At 38.0% G+C, this 14,360-nt stretch overlaps 1 protein-coding gene across 2 annotated transcripts in view; it reads right to left on the reverse strand.

The window, feature by feature from the left end:
- The window catches only part of rgs12a (regulator of G protein signaling 12a), a 45,145-nt gene extending 31,732 nt beyond the window's left edge, over positions 1 to 13,413 (reverse strand). The window contains exons 1-3 of one of the 2 annotated variants that reach the window (XM_056259259.1): positions 13,215 to 13,413; positions 10,372 to 12,279; positions 7,965 to 8,066 (exon numbers count right to left, since the gene is read on the reverse strand). In XM_056259259.1, the coding sequence (XP_056115234.1) occupies positions 7,965 to 8,066; positions 10,372 to 12,171 (1,902 nt within the window). In that variant the 5' untranslated portion in view covers positions 12,172 to 12,279; positions 13,215 to 13,413. The remainder of the gene's footprint in view (positions 1 to 7,964; positions 8,067 to 10,371; positions 12,280 to 13,214) is intronic. The other variant, XM_056259258.1, reaches the window with a different exon arrangement.
- Positions 13,414 to 14,360: the final 947 nt, after the last annotated feature.

A 14,360-nucleotide genomic window follows, 5' to 3' on the forward strand; every position in this document is an offset into this window, starting at 1 on the left:
TAAGAGTAAATAAGAGACAGAAACAAACACAGGATTGCTCCAGCAACAAAACCATAGAGATGCCTCTGAAGATTACAAGACGTTGAGCAGTGCCAAGTTGTGGAAAAACAGTCTTTGCATTGCCATCCTTGTAATCCTAACATTAAGAAAGCGTGGATGAAGTCCCAGTCAGATCGCATCAGTAAGACACAATTGGTTTCTTTGTTTCTTTCAAATCTGAAAATATTTACACAGTGCCACATTTGCATATGTGATTTGCACAGGATAAACATCTCTCCACTCCTTTGTTTAAGTATAAGTCCTGGAGGAAAAGCATCCATCATCATCTAAGCTTAACCCATGACCCCACCCAAAAACACTTTCAAACGTTCTCTCCTTCCTCCCTCTCTTTGTACCGAACCAGCGGTCTTTCAAACTGAAACCTAACACTCATAATTATATGCGGGTAGATCTCTTTCCTGACAAATATAGTTCCCTGTGACCAAGTGTATACCCACCAACTGCTTTCAAAGCAATCGTGGAGTATTGGAAGGAGACAACCTGTTATATATACAGGCAGGCATGGGAATAAAGGAAAGAGTTCAAGGAACATATGGAGGTTCTTCACTTAAAAAAAAAAACCTAGTGAGCTGCCTATCTAGACAGCATTTTAATGGGTTTCATATTTAGGTATGCGTATGCTGGCTTCTAAGATCAATTCAACTTAAATTTCAATCAAACAATATATTAAAGCTACACTGTGTGATTTTTACCCACATCTAGCGGTGAAAAGGTATATGACCATCCAGTGAATATTAGTTTCTGTTCCTCTCAATTCCGATTTCGTTTTAACTCCTACGGTGGCCAATGTAGTCCAAGATTAACATGGCTTCCAGTTCGACCTCGTCCATGAGTGTTCCTTCAAGTGATGAGGTTATTTTAGAAAACTATTATAATTTGCAGTAATTTAATTTGTCAGGTAACATATAGGTTATGACATCTATGTAAAATGAATAATAGTTTTATGTTTTCGTTATTTTTGTTTTACCATTTCATTGCTAACATCAGTTATCAGGTTCCCAGACGAATGCAAGCTAATCTTAGTAAAGTAACTTTTATCAGTGCTATCGTTATTCTGTATGTTGTACGACATCACTAGCGTAAGGCAAAGTTTACATTGTAGGCTATATCATTTTCTCCGTGAGCAGAGATCAGTTGATGTGAAAAGGCTTTCAGGTTTTTATATATCAGTCTCAAGCAATCCCCCTCGACATTCGACACGGTGCCATCGAGTGTTAAAACGCGAAAGGCGAAGCTTGAATTAACGGGTATGTCCCTCTTTGGCTAATGTACTTTCAAGATGGAGGGGCAACATGGCGACCGAAGTAAATATACATTAATGAGCACATATATTTTTGAAAGAACTAAGTGTTTTTAGCTAAGAATAAACTAAAAAAGTTACACAGTGTAGCTTTAATGTTTTGTTTTGTTTTTTGCTGTCTTACAGGGGAGCTATGTACAATATTAAAACTGAATAACTTATATCCATGGTCCATGTCAGCAGAGGCAGCTCTAAGGTTACTTTTATAAAGTGCTGATTTGAAAAGGTTAATAATGAGGGGTAACAAGCTGCTGTAAATTACTGCTAAATGGCTCAAACAGGAAAAACAGAGCTGAGCTAAAGAGAGAAAATTAGTCCCCTGGCTGCGTCCAAAAAAAGAAAAAAAAAAGAAATGCAAGGCAAGCATAAGAAAATCGGTCTTCAACCCACATCAAACAAAACCAAACCTTTACCCAGAACCATAGCAGAGCTTCTTTCATCTGAATAAGTCAATGTCTTAAAACAATTAGTTACTAATGAGCAACAATGGTGCATGTCCATTTGAGCCAGACACTCCTCAAAAGCTTTCATGCGATTATTTATTGTGTTACACCCTGTCTACACCGGACACAATGCAGCTATGGACATTCTCGGTGTAGACGGTGTTATTGTCAGATGCACCAGCTCGCGGGTGAAGGAGAAGTCTGTAGAGCAGCAGGTGGACACAGTGAATGCAGATGGAGGTGATCAGAAGAAGCTCATTTCACACAGAAAATAATCTTTTTTTCCATGCACGTGCCTAAACACACTATTTATTCATCGGACAGTCTATCTGAGCAGTGCTTCTCAACCAGGGGCCCACTGGGGGCCTCATTAAACTTCCAAAAGGTCCACAGGATTACTTTAATTAGTAAATAAATTATTATTAATATATTAACAAACACAATCCAACTTGTAATGTCATGTCTTGTATATATAGACCAACTGCTTTTTATTTCTCCCCCTTCCACACAGGAAGGAGATGACAATAAAAACCACTTGACTTGATCTAAATTAAAATGCATTTTAATTTAATTTAAAACGGATTTCCCTATTCGCATAGGATTAGAATGCTTATTTAAACTTTATAGTTATAGTTATCTTTATAGTTTTCATCCTTGGTGTGAACGGCCCTTTTAAGCGAAATCAGGTCAAAGGAAACATTTCTGTTGGACAGAGGAATAATCACATAGCCTGTGGTTTTGGGTTACCAGACCTGGGAGCACAGGGAGGCCACGCATCTAGAGAAAGAAAACATCGCCCTTTAGCAGAACAGGTGGCCTTTGCTCAAAGAATCAGAAATGCTGTCAAACCACATGGAATAAGGTCAAATACTGGCAAATCATCCATGAAGAATGAATACCAAGTGCAGACTTGTGTCAAAGGATAGGACATGTTTTGCCTTATCTGGGAGTACATCTTTGAATGTTAAGTCATGATGGTGACCTCATGGATGATTGTTATATATCTAGTACCGGTAAACACATACAAATTAAAGAAAGAACAACAAGTAAAGCAATGGTATTTTACATAGGTATTACACAATGTGTTTTGCAAAGACAGCAAGGAGTGTGAAAGTGAATACACTTGGAGAAGTGTTGACAGACCGCTTAAGGCTATATTTAACATAGCAAATTCAGTGTAGAAGACCAACCCAGAGGAACAAGAGGAAAGTTTGAGTCCAGCTGAGAAATTCTGCATTGATGTCATCCGTTTCAAGTATGGTTTACTTAAAGTTTACGAAGAATAAAGATTTCACCAAACATTTCAGGGAGTTACTCCACATTGACCAAAACATTCCAATCCAAGACCACACGCACAAATTTTGGAGAATGAATTTCTAACAAATATCTATTCTAAATATATACAGAACAATCCGTATGCATAGAGTCTTATCCAAAACACATGCAGTGACTTCAGGAAGGAACTTACAGTAGAGTGAAGAGTCAATGTTGGCTCCATTCGTAAGTATTATTAGTCCTCAGGGCTCCTGTAGACACCCAGTGTAAATAAGCATGTCCATTCAGCCGCACGCTCTGTGAGTTCACAGGATGAAGCTGAAGTGAATGTGTCTATCTTCTGAGTTCCAGCTCTGTCCCTGCATTCAGACTGTCTGACTTTCCCTTCTGCGCTCTGTCCCTTTTCCCTCCTCCCGTCTCCTTTCACTCTGCGCTTCAGACAGATTCCTCCTCCCACTAACTCCGCAAGCAATAAATCCTCACTCTCTCAGACCTACCGAAAACAACTGTCATGTCATGTTGATTTGAGAAGAAACTCAAAATGTTTAAGTTTATGATTTGAGGCATGTTGTCTTTTTCACTTGCATAACGTTTTCTTAAGAGTTCTTATGACCTATAGGGAAAGCTCGGATAAAGTGTTTGACAGACAGGAATGTTCAAGGTGAGTTATGTGGGTGTGTAAAGAGTCGGGTCAGTTTGAAATCAAGCAGGAATACAGTGAATTGAATTCAATTACTAAGAGTAGCACTAGACACTACTCTCTGAGATTCTCATTAGTTAATAGTGGGCTGCAGAAAAGGTTTCTAAATTTGAACTTTTTTGTCACATTATGGAGCATCACTTTCGCAAACCTTTGCGATTCCATCAGTGGATTTGTTCAATGTTCACTTTAGCGAAATGTGACATTTTCATGTGGCAAAAAAAGTCGTATTCTCTATCATCAAAAGTGTAGCGATGTATGAAGCACAGTTCACGCAGAAGTCACTTTCGAACCAAGCAGCTCTCTGTTGGTCAATGTGGAAAATCCGTGTGAACCCATTTCGAAATCTGCATGGGGAAATCTTTCACCCTCACGCGAAATTCCTAATTGCATGGATTCCTATTGAAATGACTGGATTTTAAACATTTACCGAACAACTTTTGAAAAAACTTTTGTTTAGAGTTGCGTCAGGTACAAATCAAGAAAAAGTGGGGGCAGTTACAGCATCTACCAGCAGGGGCTAAAAAAACCTTGATCCCTATTGGATGTCTCACATCGGGGGCGTCCAAACTCGGTCCTGGGGGGGGTCACTGTCCTGCAGAGTTTAGCTCCAACTTGCCTCATAAAACAGCTGCCTGGGAGTTTCTAGACATTAATTAGCTGGTTCAGGTGTGTTTAATTGGGGTTGGAGCTGAACTCTGCAGGACAGTGACTCTCCAGGAGCAGGATCGGACACCCGTCTCACATTGTAAAGACTCTGCAAAGATGATCCTGTCTCACTTAAGAAAGGAAGGTTCAATATTGGAACACTGGAACTACACTTTTCCTTATCAGTCACTCATATAGGTGGAACTATATTCTTTAAGCTATGTATCTGTTAATAACTTTTTGGAAGAGAAATTGTCAGAAATCAGTACTGGATGGATTTTCTGCAATATTAAAATTCTTCCATCATAGATATGATACAAACTTACAGCTATTGTAAATCCCAATAATTCCTTGGGAAATAAATCTAGCATGTGCTATAAAACTATCACCAGCAACAACATACAATTGTGTAGCATTTGATAATAGTTTTTTATGATAAAGTCCTAACTGGTACCATTTCATTGTCCATCCTCCGCTCTATACTAAGTAGTGTGCAATACATTTACATTTATGCATTTGGCAGACGCTTTTATCCAAAGCGACTTACATTGCATTTCAAGGTACACTTTTTTTTTTTTAACATTCTTATCAGTGGTTTGCTTTCCCTGGGAATCAAACCCATGACCTTGGCATTGCAAGCGCCAATGCACTACAGTTTGAGCTACAGGAAAGCATATAGCAATAGAGTTTCACATACTGGGCTACAACACAAACGCTTTGTTTTTGCAGGACTCTACAACACACTTTATCAGTCAATAGAGGCAGTAACAGAATATGCTGTCGTGTACTGGAAGCAGCATCAAGACTAGAGCTGCCAAAATATTCTACAGCTTAATCAAGACGCCTGGCTCAGTCTTATGCCCGATACACATTGTATGATTTTGGGCTGTCCCAGACGAAAGATGACCAATCGTGGCGATTTCTGTGGTCGTCCTAAACGTTGGTCCTACGTTGTACAGTGAGAGAAGTTCAAAGACGGCCGTTGTCACGCGACCAAAGATAGCCTCTGATAACTTTCTGAGTGTCAGAAACTTAGCATGATCATCTCACAGTGTGTTTGCTGCTACGACCTGCGTCTTTTGACTAACCAATAAAAATGCAACATGATATGGCGTATTGATCAACGCAACATGCCGCTAAAACTTAAACCTACTTACCTCAAGCTCCATTTGCAAAATTGCCATGCCAAGTTGGCCTCTTTTCCCTAGCCATGATGACCACGTCCATATTCTCCTCTTTCGCTAAAAACCACAATTGCCAAAGTGCGATTCATCTTACTTTATTTTTTACCACCAGCGCATGCTGATGACGTTTAATTGTTCTATACTAACTTGCGTCATAACCTACGATTCAATAGGTGTCATCATCATACCGTCTACATACATACCCAAGTTTATTAGATCCATGTCGAACAGTGTGATTTCTAATGATCTTATAGGATTGCCGGAATCCAATATAGGCATTAGTGCTAAGAGAAATGCTGTCTGAGGGGTGGACGCTGTCCAAACTCCCATTCACTTTATAAAACAGACTTCCATGGTGTTCTAAAGTGTACTGTGGTGTACTTCCTCCTTTGCTGATATCAGATACAGATCTGACTGAGAGTTGCATCAAACACTGAATTTGCATTCTATAAGTGTACAGAAGAGATTGCTGAAGCAAAGTTACAATCCATCAATGAGTGAAATTAGATTGAACAAGAGAAAAAAAATGAAACTGCAATCATATGGTCACTGTCAATATTATTATATTTCGACTATGTAAAAGCCAAATTTTCTGACATAAAAAAACAGGAGTTTGTTGCAGCTCCTTTGGTTTAGCACAAAACTGCTGAGTACATTGCTGAAATGAACTGAATGGCCTTCATTTAGATGTTATCTAGCAACAAAAAAACATGCTTAGACCAAGCATTTTCCAACCAAACAAGCCTCTCCATTTCACATCCCCTCCCTCTCGCTCTTGTTCTCCTGGTGAGCACCAGAGTGACTGATGTTCTCATAACCACACTTTCCAGTCTGCCTGACCACCAGAGGGGCATTAGGTCCGTGAAAAAGTCTGCCTCAAGTTCCAGGAAAAGCCAAAGGGAAATCCTACTCCTCTCAGATTCCACACTTGGAGAGGTGACAAACCTATTCCAGCTTCAAACCTCAAGAAATTTGCTAGTTAAAAATTCACATGACTCCATTAGTGTGCACAAAATAATATTTAAAGGTATGAAATGTACTCATCAGTCTCAGTCTACTGAGTACATAGTACTCAACCTCGCACCAGTTCCCCCAAAAACCAAAAATGGCCATCATTTGCTCACCCTTTTGTCATTCCAAACTGGTATGTTGTTATTTTCTTGGAGTTGAAAAACACCAAAAAGGCACCACAGAAGTAGTTCATTTGACTTGTACCCTAGTAAAGTTCAAAACTTTGGGGTTAGTAAAAAAAAATAAAAAATAATAATAATAATGAATGCTTATATTCAACAAGGAAGCATGAAATTGATCAAAAGTGACAGTAAAGATATTTTATGATGTTAAAAAATTATTTAAAATACCGTTCTTTTGAACTGTCTATTCATCAAAGAATTAAAAAAAAAATGGTTTGCCTAGTTTACACACAAAAATATTAAGCAGATTTCAACATTGATAAATAGTTCTTAAACAGAAAATAAGCATATTAGAATGATTTCTGAAAGATCATGTGACAATGTAGAAATGATGTTGGAAATTCAGCTTTGCATCACAGGAATAAATTACATTTTGAAATATATTTAAACAGAAACCAGTTATTTTAAATTGTAATAATATTTCAAAATATTACCATTTTATTGTATTTTTGTTCAAGTAAATGCAGCATTGATGAGCATTTACTTCTTTCAAAGACTTTACCGATCTTACCGACACCAAACTTTTGAACAGTAGTGTATTACTTCCCAGTAATTCTTCCTAGTTTTCTAAGGCCATATGATAGCTTTATTTGACAAACAGACTGAAATTTTTGCTATTCCTAAAATTTTTGCTTTCCACTGTTGCCTTTAAATTAAATAATAAAAATTAAGGTAGTGACAGATGGGAAGAGAGGATCTTCAGTGAATACGAATTAAGGCTTTGTTCATCACACAAAGCTGCTGCATGATAATAATGTAGTGAGGGTTGAAGCTCAAAGTAATGTGTGATTTCAGTCTGCCCAGCTATATAAAGGGTTCTTTACATTTGAGAGAGGATACTAATGGTACCATCACTCTCATGCAGTGCCAAGTGTTATATAATAGTTTCATGGTTATCCTTGTCTATTGAAAACAGAAAAAACATGATTGTGCTTGAGAATAATGGAGCATTACAAAAGGCTACTCTGCGTATTTAGAGAGATTTTTTTAAAGCAGGAATTGAAAACAGACTGACTGACCTTCCTATGTAACTTACTGAAAACAAAACAATTAGACACACCTGTATTTTGTTTTCATGCATCAGCACTGCAGCAAATACAAAACTATGATTTTACAGTATGATGCGGGTGTCTTAGCAAGGCATAAACTGCTAAATCTTACCTCAAGGTCATTAAGTGAATGAGCCAGACTGAGTCGTTTAGCTGGACCTGTTGGTTTTCGAACAGAGGAGCGTCCCCTTGTGAGTGCCCAAAATAAAGATCCCTGAGAGGACAAACATTAACCAGAGTTAATTACAATTCAGAGTTTCATAAAAGTGAAATGCAAATGTGAATAACATTAATAGGGCTGGGTTAAAAATATTGATTTCTTGGTTTTAATCGATTCTCAATTCTCATTTCGAAGAACTGATATCGATTAGCCTATTTTAAGTCTCATGAATAGATCTTTCAGCCTATGCTGTTTTCATTTGATGAATGATGAATTGATGAACAAAGCTTTGTAGCGCCTACCCCATTAATCACAATAAGCTTTGTGTTTTGTTATTTCTGATATGGAACTGATATGATATGAAAGTCTCAGCTGTCAAATTCTGTCAATTTTATTACGAAATTTAAACAAAAAATACGACGTTTGGCAAGTTCAAGCGAAGCGGCAGCGCACGCTAACTGATAATCTCTTCTGCTTTACTACTAATTACAGCACAAATTAAACATGAATGAACATCAGAATTTATGTTGAAAGATAGAGTACAACTTACTGAAATCTGCATTATATTTCATGCAATTGCTCAATCAGTGTTTCAAGCGACGAAAGACGGCAGTAAAACAGCTTGTAAACCATGTGACACGTCATTACATTTACCTTAGAAAAGCCATTCAAAAACTCGCTAGAAAGAATGAAGTCTGGAGAGGAGCATTTTACTAAATATATGCACTGTATTGCATATTCATTGTATTTTTACGTAACCTGTTCTTCAAATCCATCGATCCACCATTCAAATGTTTATATTTAGAAAAAAACAATTAGGAAACACAATTAGGTCATTAAATTGGCTAGGCTAGTTTATAGCATTAGTTAGAAGATACTTTTTTCAAGAGGAAATTTGCCATGTACTGTACCTGATAGGTCCCAATTAATTGATAGTGAATCCAATTGAACTGAATTGAAATCGAATTGCAAGCTTGTGAATCGAAATCGAATGTGTCACTGCCCAGCCCTAAACATTAATGTGTGTCTTACCATACAGTGGCATAAAATAATATTAATTTACAATTGGTTACAATGCTCTTTTTATCAGTCGTATTACTTAAAACTAATTTGTAGTCTAATAAGAATTTTTTCAACAACAAAAAAATCATAAACAACATTTAGGTTAACACCACTAAAAATTCTAAATAGCACTTCCAAAAATTAGAATATTTTTCATGTACTTTCACAAAATAAATGTAACATATTGATTATATTACTGCAACACCACTGACATTAAAATTGGTTTAAAAAAGTTATTATGTAAATTATTAAATCAAATGTTTAACTTAATTTATATATTAATACTCTTGTGTTCCATCTAAAAATTTCCAACTAAAATTGTAGGCTTTAAAATCAAATCGGAAGGATTAAACATGTCAGAGAGAGACAGATGACCCAGCAATAAATCATCTCAGTGAAAGGAAGGACATCATTTTCCTCTGTTCCTTTACGTGGCTGACAAATTGTTGCTAGGTGACTCCCGACATTGTTAATAAAGCTAAAGCTGATCCATCCGGATTAATCATATTGAACTTTACTAATCAACCCAATAGCTCCATCTGCTGTGCCTGTTACTTGCAGCACCATCTGTTCCTTGAACCATTGTATTAAGCCCTCTAACTTAGCATGGTGTCAATAAACCTGCCATAAGACTGACCGATGGGCCGACAGCAAAGATTGTCTAGTTCGATTCACCTAACAGAGCTAGGATCTACTTGAGAGAAGTCAAAAACAATAGTGGGCAATCAGTAGAAAGGTTATAACATTGTTGTATTGTATTGTAAAGTTATTTTAGTGCTTACAAGTATCACTATTACAGTACTTAAAGGGATAGTTCACCCAAACATTACTTACTCACCCTAATGTTGTTCCAAACACTAGATATTCAATCATCTTCAGAACACAAATTAAGATCTTTTTAATGAAATCTGAGAGCTGGCTCTTCAAAAAGTTCATAAAGAGATTGTAAAACAAATCCATATGAATTGAGCGGTTAAGTGCAAATTTTACGAAGAGACACGATCGCTTTATATGATGAAGAGACTCAGATTTCATTAAAAAGATCTTCATTTGTGTTCCGAAGGTTTGTAACAACATGAGGGTGAGTGATTAATAACAGAAGTTTCATTTTTGGGTGAACTAACCCTTTAAGGTTAATGCTATTTTTAAGATTCTTTCATACTTAAGGTTTATGCTAAGTTAAACGACCACCTATCAACGACCTAGAACACTTTGGCAAATCACTCTTTACTTTTTATATACAGTGTAATAATAAAACAAATTCAAAGATAAAGTCATCAGATATTTTCTTTCTGACCTTGTTTTCCCCGTCCTTATGCTTGGCTGCGCTACTGAAGAACCTGGTCGTCAGCTCAAGCTCTGGGGTGAAGTTCATTCTCTGAGGATGTTTGAGATCTTCTAGTGGTTTGTATCTGAGAGTTGGAATTTGTTCCATAGCAGGCGGCAGGAAGCTACCTTTACTTTTGGGCTCATCGCTGTCCCTATCCAACAAGCATTCCATGCTGTTAGGACGAGACTTCTGCCAGCGAGCTTTTAAGCCAATGGACGGTCTGCGTTGACTGGTTCTATGTTTAGGTGGCAAGTTGGATTGCATATTAAGAGGAAGAGGAGTAAAAGCTGAACCATCCACCCTGGCCGTGACACCTGATTGGGTCGCAGGTTGAGCAGCTCCTGTTAGCGGTTCAGACAAAAGGCACCTGCATTCTGGTTTGAGGAGTGCACTGTTCCTGTGTTGGGAATAATATGGTGGTGGATTGGGAATGTTTGGAGATGTGAAGCTCCACTGGCCAGTCAGACTATCTCTATCCTCTGGAGAAGCAATTCCGATCCCACTGTCGCTGCCGCTGTTCCGTGGATTTTGTTCGTCTGGATTTTCGCTGTCGAGTTTCACTCTCAGTTTTTCAATATAGTCTCCAATGTCAGTGTAGAGGACGGACACGAAGTGTGAAATCGAGTGCGGAGTTTGAGGAAACTCCAAACATCCTTGAGTGTCTGGATCAGGAGTGCAGGGAATCCCAAAGTGCCTCGTGATACTTTGGTGCTCCTTGTGGTTGTAAAGCTCTGGATCAATGAAAAAGACATGGCATAATGTCTTCAGGGTGCTCGCCTGTGTCCCAACCTCAATATTTTTGGTCGAATCAACCGAAACAAGGCCAAAGAACCTGCTGTCTTCCGTGCAAATGATGCAAAGTGCCAGGTTCTCCGCTGGGTAAGATGCCAGAACGATGTCTCGGTCATCACAAAGCTGAATGCAGCTGCATTTGACCCTCATCATGACCAATGAATGGGTCTTCTGCTCAATACCAATCTGACTGATGCATTCACGAATGGCTTGCAATGCCTCCTCCTCAGATTGGGACGTTTCTAGCTCCAGTTCCATGGAGTTGATGTATCCCACAATCATTGAAACGTTTAGGATGCTGGAATCAGATACAAAGTCATTCTGACTCTGAAGGTCTGAAAACACAGAATCCTCGCTCACGACTCGAGATGTGTCATCCTGTGAGAGACTATCAGTGTGGCTTTTGGATCTATGCTGCTGCAACCAATAAGACATATCTGGTTCAGACAAAGGTCTTTGTTTTTTCTGCTTGTCTTGATGGGCGGTGCCCTGATCGGAAATCTCAAAGACGGTGTCAAAACTTCCAACTGACTGAAGCATTGGCTCCCTCATGTCCATGCTGTTGAGATTAGCAGGGAAGGGGTCATTTTTTCCAGGATTGAGCCATGGTAGTTTACTCTTACTCTGACAACACAGCTCCTCGTCGCTGGAGCAGGAGGCCATGGGCGGCCTGTCAACAGATGTGACCAGCAAACACAGTGACCGTGATGACGTACCGATTAGCTTCACCACAACTTCATGTGATGCCTCAGACGCATCTGTATCATTCACACGCAAGATGCGGTCCCCAGGTCGCAGTCCGACACTGTACGCCGGACTTCCTTTTATTATTCCTTGCAGAATACATGGTGCTTGGCCGGCAATTGTAAATCCGTAGCCAGCTCTGCCACGCTCCATCTCCACCCTGCGAACCGCCGGGCTGGTGGGACGGTCCAAAAGTCTCATTGTCGACTCAGCTGGCTTCAGAACTCTCATTTCGGTGATGGAATTCACAATATTAGCACTTTGTACAGGTATATCAGTTTCGTTCAGATACAATTCCAACCACGAAAAATCATCTTGGTGCACTGCTTAGGGTCAGACCTGAGGGGAGTAATGTGACTGAGGTTAGAACACATGAGACTTGTCAATGAGTTATTAGAAACACAATATATATATGTACAACAATATATGTACAACAAGAATACAGCAGACGTTAAAGAGTGGCCTAAAGGGAGACTATTTTTAACACATCTGTCTCCTTGTATTTCTATTATTTGGATTGTAAAGTTTAACTGTAAGGAGTTAATGAAAGGTGAAAAATCTTTGATATTTCTGTCATACCATATAAAAAATATACAAAACTATATTTAAATATATATATATGTGTGTGTGTGTGTGTGTGTGTGTGTGTGTGTGTGTGTGTGTGTGTGTGTGTGTGTGTGTGTGTGTGTGTGTGTGTGTGTGTGTGTGTGTGTTGCTATTCAATTATTTTAAACCATTATCTACGAGACAATTAACTGTTTCTTCATCTTGATCATGAGTTTATCAACTCGTATAAATTGAGACTGCATGTGTGTTTTTTATTTATAATCATTTACAAATATTTATTTAAATATGTAGTATTATATTTTATTATATAAAACATATTAGTTTATACATATAATTGTTTTTATATATATATATCTGTCATAAAGCAGGACTTCACTTTATTTTTTAAAGGTTATTAAAAATATGACTAGTGATATATTGAACTATTAAGTTGCTTTAATCGTATTTTTTTCGTATCAAAACGTATCAAATATTTGACTAAATGAGAATGAAAAACGTGAATGACACTTTGATAAAAGAACAGACAGATAAGTTATAAGAGTAGCAGCAAAGTTATCTCATTCAAAACAGCTCTCTGATGTAAACACTTCATGCCAAACACTTTTCATTCACGGTAAGAGTAAACAAACTTGGGTTTCAAGCGCACCTCTTTCCCTTAACGTTTAACTTACATATCTATTAAAAACAAATGTTTACACCGGGCTTACCTGGTTTTAATACCAATGTTTTCTTCGTTTATTTCGGAACTCCGTTCGCGCGACGGACTTAAACCACTGCCATTCACTATTGTTGGGAATACAAAGCGTCATTCTCTTGTCGCTATGGCACCTTAACGTTTGCAAAATGATATCAGCTCTCTCATTGGTCAAGAGACACGTCAATCATGTTTGATATTCAAATATTTACGGCGATCTCATTGGCAGTTGGAAAACCCATGCAGTGTTTGCTGTTACTGTAGTGTTTGCGGTCTACTAGTATATACTTATACTGGTGCGCAGCTTGTCAGTGAGTGCACTTAATACGATTATTTTGACGGTAGGAATTAACGTACATGTATTCAATAGCATACATTGACATATTAAGTATTAAAAACAGCGTTATTGCATGGAAACTATGGCAAGATTACAAACGGCGAGATCAAAGTTGCATTCAGGCGATGAAATCTTCCTGATCTACAGTCATTTGACATACAGACGCGTAAAATACAAGTTTACAGCTGCAGTGCATTTTTTTAAATGTTAGTTTCTTCTATTCATTGTACCACACCCAAGCCACTGAGCACTAACGCCTTTCCTCTTATCAACAGGGACCTTTTATGAACGCCTGACAGGTCAATTCATCACAGACGAAGAAGAGAGGTGTTGTTGAAATTTATATTTGTTCTCCGTTTGCTTAACGTAATGTTACATGCTCAATTTGGAGCACAGCAGAAAGGATTATCTATCTTGTCTTCACATTAAGAAGATGAATTAAAGAGCATGTGGTGGTGCATTAACCATTATAATGTTTGGGTGCCAGTCAGGTTCAATCTATCTGGCCACTTTTAGGAGTGTATAAGGTAAAGCGACAAACAAGGACATCCAAGATGATTAAAAAAGGAGGTTTAAAAAAAATCTAGCCTAGTTTAAAATGCATGTGACAGGTTCTTAAAAAAATAACGTACATAATGCAATAGTAGGTGTATGGTATACTCTAAACTCAGACTTTGATTTGGCAGATACTATGTGTGTGTGTGTGTGTGTGTGTGTGTGTGTGTGTGTGTGTGTGTGTGAGAATGTTTATTCCAAACTACTTAAGCCAACATTTATTCATTTTTCAAAATCTTTGAATGGTTGGACCACCTAGATATTTTT

This window comes from Rhinichthys klamathensis, unplaced genomic scaffold (assembly GCF_029890125.1).
Source record: "Rhinichthys klamathensis goyatoka isolate OS25496 unplaced genomic scaffold, OSU_Roscu_1.1 h1tg000165l_1, whole genome shotgun sequence".
Taxonomy (NCBI): Eukaryota; Metazoa; Chordata; class Actinopteri; order Cypriniformes; family Leuciscidae; genus Rhinichthys; species Rhinichthys klamathensis.